Genomic DNA, 6,780 nt, shown 5'->3' with positions numbered 1-6,780 from the left:
ATGTTGTGGCTGAGTTATAGTTTATGTTGTGGCTGAGTTATAGTTTATGTTGTGGCTGAGTTATAGTTTATGTTGTGGCTGAGTTATAGTTTATGTTGTGGCTGAGTTATAGTTCATGTTGTGGCTGAGTTATAGTTTATGTTGTGGCTAAGTTATGATGTGTTTATACTTATTTCAGATGGCTGCAGAACAAGCAATGCGTTACCCACCGAGACTTTACGAAGAAGGGATGTCTAGCCTCAAGAATAAAAGCATGTGTACCTATTTTAGGATGGCAGATTTCCCTGGGGTTAGGGAATCAATTGGACAAGACGCGTGGGATGAGATCAATCAATTACCTCTTGGAATAGTTGCTAAATTAGTTGAAAGCAAATTCGTTTGGTCTGCTAAGACTGTACACTATCTATTGTGTAGACAGTTGAGAATTAAACACAAAGAGCTTTGGTGTTTAGTTGGTGGCCAGCCTATAAGGTTTGGTTTGAATGAATTCGCTCACCTCACGGGGTTAAACATAGATCCAACTCCATCAGAGAATTTTGAACCTTCAGTTGACTTCAAACAGTTCTTAACAGAAGAATTGAAAGTTCCCGGTGGGGAAGGTCCAACATATGATGAGCTACTTAAAGGATTATTAGTGTGCCGGTCATGGTCTGTTAAGAAGCGCAAGTGGTTGGGGCTATTGATTTTTCTAGCCATTGGACTCTACTGCGTGCATCATAACTCACGGATACCATTTGAAGCTGCAAAAATAGTTTCTGATGATAAAGCCGTGAAGGCTTATCCATGGGGTCGGGTCGCATTTGAGACTATGGTTGATAATGTCAAGTGCTTGAATCCTAGAGGTAGTTCGTACACCCTTGGTGGGCCGGTTTACGTGTTACAAGCTTGGGCATATGATTCTATCAAATGCTTAGGAGAGCGATTCGAGAATTTAGTCGAGAATGAAGAGATCCCATTGTTTCGAAGGCCTGGGACCCGTACACGTTCAGCATTAGATGTGGCCATTGCTGAAGATATCAAAAAGTATAGTGAGGTAACTTATATTTTAGTGATCTCTGTTTTATGTTATGACTGAATTACGATTTAGTCATGGCTGAGGTATATATTAGTAATGGCTGAGTTATAGTTTAGTTACGGCTGAGTTATAGTTAAGTTTTGGCTGAGTTATTTTTATTTATGGCTGAGTTATAAATTAGTTATAACTTAGTTATAGTTTAGTAATGGCTGAGTTAGAGTTTAGTGATGGCTGGTTTATGTATTTGTTTTGTCTTTATGAGTTATACTTGTTGATGTTTGTCTTCTAATGTAGCTGCGTGTGAGTACAATGGTGATGAAGGGTGATGTAAGTGAGCTTTTTCATACGTGGCCAAATCAGACAGAAGAAGACCCAGAACTTGTCAACTTGGTCAATGACATACATGAGGAAAAGCTTGTTAAAGGTTTTTGGGATGTGAAAGTGAATGAGGACAAGAAGAAAGCTGGAAAAGTTAGAGCAGCGGTTGAGTCTGAATCTCCCGCTAAGAAGCAGAAAGTTGAAAAGGGTGGTGATTCTGGTGCAGAAGATGCACAGAAGAAGAAGAAGAAGAAGATAAATGAGGAGGTAAAGCCTCATGAACAGAAGAATAAGAAGAAGAAGAGTGAGGAGATAAAGGTAAGTTATATGTTATATAGTCATATAACTTTGTGTATGTTTTGATTATCAATTTTTGTGTATGTTTTGCAGGCTGATAGTGAAGAGGACGATGCTGGTGGAATGGCGTCACTTAAATTACTCGTGGGTATGGTTTCAGAAATGAAATCAAGTATTGAGACCATGAAATCAAAGGTTGAGACCTTTGATGATAAGTTCACACGTGTTGATGAAGAATTCGTCAATATGAAAGGCCTAATTTCCTTCGTTGCCAGAGGTGGAGGCCTAGCTGGTCTCATGAGTGGAGGCAAAAACATTCAGAATGACGGCACATTACCACTCAAGAGCATCTCCAATATCAGAATCAGGGATGCTTTTGGGAAAAAAAAAGAACAGACACCTGAAATTCAGAAGAAACCGTCAAGCCAAGACTACTCTGTTACTAGTCCCCCGGTAAGCTGAGTTCTCTTAATTTTATGTAATGGCTGAGTTATTCGATTTTTTTACTTAGTTGTTTATGTTATGGCTGAGTTATCAAATACATTACGACTGAGTTGTTGAATGTTATGGCTGAGTTATGAGTTATGTTATGGCTGAGTTATATATTTGTTTTGGCTGAGTTGTTTTATGTTGTGGCTGAGTTATACCTCTGTTATGGCACATTTGTTTTGTGTAATGTCTGAGTTATACCTTTGTTATGGCTGAGTTGTTTTGTGTTATGAAGTTACAGGAGAAGAAAATTCAGGAAGAAGAAGAAGAAGAAGCAGTTCTGGACAGTGACATTAATCGCTGCATCAAGAATCTAAATAAGGATTTCGAAGAGGCCACTAAAAAGAAAGATGGTCTTCTTGATTTCATTGAGAAATCTCCCTCTCCTGCTAATAAGAAAATGCGGCCTGTGACGCGGAATTTAGAAAGCACAGCAGAGGAAAGAGGCCGAGGCTCAAAAGAAGAAAGAGGAGGCACTGAAAAAGAAAGAAGATGCACTGAAGAGAAGAGAAGCAGATGCCCAGAAGAAAAAAGAAGTAGAGGAAAAGAAGAGGGCAGAAGCTGAAGCAAGAAGGAAAGGGAATGAGGAAAAAGGCCAGCCAAAGAAGAGATGTAGAAAGCCTAGAGGTGTTCAGCAGTTGAAATCAAGTGTCCCTTCTGATCTTGTGGAAGAACTTGCTGAAGATGTTGTTAAGATTCCTCTTGTCAAATTCAAACTCTCAAAGGTTGAGGTTGAGGACAACAAAGGGGACAGGAAAGGGGACAACAAGGGGGTTAACAAAGGGGACAACAAAGGGGATAACAAAGCTTTTGACAGTGAAATAGAGGATGTCACTGACAATAATCCTTTCGAGAACTTCAAAATATTACCTGAATCTGATGTTGATGAAGAAGAAAAGATTAGGAATGAAAGGATTAAAGGCTTAAGGAGAGCAAATGTGAAGTTTGCTAAAGATGAGAGTGCATTAGAGCCACAGCCAAATCCCCATGTTTTCCTTATTATTGGAGAGAACGGGCTGACATGTATGAGGAAGAACTGTGTACCTTCTGTTGCAATATATGATCCTTTCGCCCCTGTTGATCCGGCCATATTGGAGAGATTATTGGAACACTTAAGTCCACACTAGTAAGTCTGCGTACCTATTGACCTGTTGATTACTGCTTCTTTACCCCCTTTTTATGTATATTAAAGTGTGTTGTTTGTTAGGGCTACCCCATATGGCGAGGCGGTCCCTGAAGTTGAATTCTACAAGAGAATCATCACTGAAAGAAAGGATTGGCCAGATTCGGACACTAAGTATGGCTGGCTGTGGGACGATGTAAGTTTTACACTTTTTTGTTGTGACTGAGTTATCATTAAGCTTGACGGCTGAGTTATTAGCTAGTTATGGCTGAGTTATGGTCCTTGTATGGCTGGGTTATGGTCCCTGGTATGGCTGAGTTATGGCTGAGTTATGGTTGAGTTATATATTAGTTATGGCTGAGTTATGACTGAGTTATGGCTGAGTTATGGTTGAATTATATTTGAGTTATATTTAACTTACCTGACGGTGTTTTTACAGCATGTTGCTGCGTTTATAAGACTCCTCAGGAAACGGTTCCTTAAAGACCCCTGCCCATTCCACACCAAACGTATTGCGTTTATAGACCTGTGGTTTACTGCTTTACTCATACATGAGTATACTAAAACATTCAAGGAAAGACCACAAAGGTTTAAATTCGATGGTGGACCCTATGAGCTGGTTAAAAACTGTATCTTGTTATACAATCCGGAGGTGATCACTGGATTACGCTAGAAGCTGACCTGACAAGGAGCCATATCGATGTATATGACAGCATTGTGGGACAGGTAACACCTGAAAGTGAAGCAAAAATCATGAACTCTGTTAAGCCGTTTGCGCAGATGCTTCCGGCAATGCTCAACGCTTTAGTCCCTGCTGAAATCCGTCCACATAGTAAGGCGATGTTTTCCTTCAGAAGGAAGAGTATATCCAAGGTCCCTCAAAATCGTAATCCCGGGGACTGTGGTGTGTACTCTCTCAAATATGTGGAATGCTTAGCACTTGGTGTTAGTTTCGATGGCCTCTGTGATGAAAATATCCAAGGTATACGGCTGAAGATGGCAGCAGACATTTTCGATGAGGCAGCGGATTATTACAGTCAGTTTCAGTAATAATATGTTGTACTAGACTTATTATGATAATATGTAAATTATTGGAATTATGGCTCATTTGTGGTTTTGTACATAAGTCTGTTATGGCTAAGTTATGGTCTCGTTATGGCTAAGTTATGGTTATGTTATGGCTGAGTTCCGAAAGATAAATTAAACTCAACAATAAACAAGCATTTTAAATTGAACAATAAACTTAACATTATGGTATTAGAATATATTAAAAAGTATCTTTAATGTAAAAAATAAAATTCACCCGAATATAAAAGATAGAATTGTGTTAAATTATAATATTACAAGATAGAATAGACAAGCATTACTAGGATTTATCTCTTTGTTGGATACATAAGTCTTAAAAGGTATAAACAATAGCTAATTTGATTATATTCATTTTCACAGTGAATAGAAACGTTAAATTCTTCTTATCTAAGTGTTCTAATAACATGAATGTATAAATAACCTTATATTTAAAATTCGAGGTTTGGCTGATTTATGACTATGTTATGGCTGAGTTATAATCATGTTACGGCTGATTTATACGTTAAATATGGCTGATTTATGATTTTGATATTCAAATTCGGGGTATGGCTGAGTTATAGTTACGTTCCGTCTGAGGTATAACATAACGTTACGACTGAGTTATATAATGAGGTTTGGTTGACTTATCGTAAATTAAATTCGTGGTTTGGCCGAGTTAATTCCAGACGACGTCGTTTACTTCTTTCTTCTCCCTTATAGTCATAATCGAGCGATCAGATTGGGGATTTAGGGTTCTTATCGATTTCTGGGATTCCCATCCGATTTCTTGGTTTATCTTCGATTAAAGAATTCTACTTCTCAATTTTAATATGAGCGACTACTCTTCGAGTACATATCGTTCAACACATGGTGCTTACCCTCCACATATTCTGACGAATTGCGGATGTTGGTGTGGTAACGATATCATCACATACATATCGAAGACAAAGGAAAACCCTTACCGTATCTTCTATAGATGCTCGAATGCTTTGAAGGTACTAATTTTCATTTAATTTTTTATTGTTAACATATGGGTATCGATGTTGGTTTTTTGTTAATTAGAGGCCAAATGAGTCGCATTTCTTCAAATGGGTTGATGAGGCATCGGTTGAAGAAATTAAGATGGTCGACGCAAAGGTACAGAGAATAGAAGAAGATGTGACGGACTTAAGGCATCAACATACTCAAAATTTAGATCTCCAAAAAGAAATGTTTGACAAGCTTGAGGAAGAACTGAGTAAGAAGCTTGAAGAAAAATTGATGAAGAAGATTGAGGATGATATGGGTAAGACAGCTTTGAAGACAATTTGTCTACTCTCTGTAATAGGAATCACAATTGTATGGCTATGAGAGAGAATATAATTGTTGTTTCATGATGTTTAGACTGATTATGTTGTAGTTTGTGTTGTTTAAGATTTCTTTTCATGTTAAATGAGAAATGGGGTATGGCTGACTTATAATTATGTGACGGCTAAGTTAATGTGTTCAAGTTACGGCTGAGTTATGAGTATAGTTATAATTTATAATTAGCAATTATATAAGTATATAATGGATATGACATATAATAAATATATATTACCAGCAAATATGCATGTTAAGATTGTTAATTTTGAAAAGAAAATGGAAAATTTACACAATTTCATCCAATTCAAATTATGTAGTGTTGGTTATGACTAGAAACTTGTTCTTGTGTGATAGTTTCGAAATGTTACCAACAAAGTCTAAATTATTGATGAATAATATGGTAACATGATTGTATCATATTTAAACCTAATATTTATGTGGTTTAAGTGATTTCATAACTTGATTATAACTAAAAATTGAGATAACGCATATTTAGGGTATGGCTGACTTATACTACGTTATGGCTGAGTTATAGATAACATTACGGCTGAATTATCAATAACCTATTAATTACATGATTCCGTTACGGCTGAGTTATAACAAGAAATTGACATAACGCATATTTAGGGTATGGCTGACTTATACTATGTTATGGCTGAGTTATGGATAACATTACGGCTGAGTTATCAATAACCTATTATTTACGTGATTTCGTTACGGCTGAGTTATTGATAACATTACGACTGAGTTATATGTCTGTTAAAATGGCCAAAATGAAGAAAAATTGATAAAAACATGATTCAAAAGATAAGATATATGTTTGGGATTACAAAAAAGTTCAAAAAGAAGTTCAGAAAAAACAAACAACATTCAAAAGCAGAGAAATTGAGAACACATAGGAAACAACACTGAAAACATTCAAAAGCAAATAACTGTTGGAATTCAGCAAAAATAGTCCCATCAGATATCGTCTGCACCAAGTTGTTCAAACATATGGACAATTTTCTCCCAAACCATTGGATTCAACCACTCGGGCTTATCGTAACCGAAGATCCAGCACTTCCTAATCCTACGCATCAGCGACATGAAAATGCAACTCGCATCTTTATTAAAGTGTGTCCAAATGAGT

The 6,780-nt window shown here is 37.0% G+C and overlaps 1 protein-coding gene across 1 annotated transcript; it reads left to right on the top strand.

Annotated features, from left to right (window-relative positions):
- Positions 1-178: 178 nt before the first annotated feature.
- On the top strand, positions 179-4,292 carry LOC111831065. The gene is made up of 8 exons (XM_023784576.1): positions 179-1,033; positions 1,310-1,651; positions 1,724-2,083; positions 2,376-2,592; positions 2,792-3,245; positions 3,312-3,438; positions 3,682-3,894; positions 3,969-4,292. Exons 1-8 carry the CDS (start codon positions 179-181, stop codon positions 4,290-4,292), a joined length of 2,892 nt encoding a protein of 963 aa, XP_023640344.1.
- Positions 4,293-6,780: the final 2,488 nt, after the last annotated feature.

The sequence above is a fragment of the Capsella rubella genome, unplaced genomic scaffold, assembly GCF_000375325.1.
Source record: "Capsella rubella cultivar Monte Gargano unplaced genomic scaffold, Caprub1_0 scaffold_4, whole genome shotgun sequence".
In the NCBI taxonomy this organism is placed as follows: Eukaryota; Viridiplantae; Streptophyta; class Magnoliopsida; order Brassicales; family Brassicaceae; genus Capsella; species Capsella rubella.
Note: the sequence above shows the minus strand (reverse complement) of the source record. Positions and strands in the feature narration are given on the sequence as shown.

Excerpts from the sequence above, each read along its gene's own strand:
- LOC111831065 (XM_023784576.1), top strand. The coding sequence starts at position 179 with ATGGCTGCAGAACAAGCAATGCGTTACCCACCGAGACTTTACGAAGAA. Across the intron at positions 1,034-1,309 it reads ATATCAAAAAGTATAGTGAG|CTGCGTGTGAGTACAATGGT; the intron begins GTAACTTATATT and ends CTTCTAATGTAG. Across the intron at positions 3,895-3,968 it reads TCTTGTTATACAATCCGGAG|GTAACACCTGAAAGTGAAGC; the intron begins GTGATCACTGGA and ends ATTGTGGGACAG.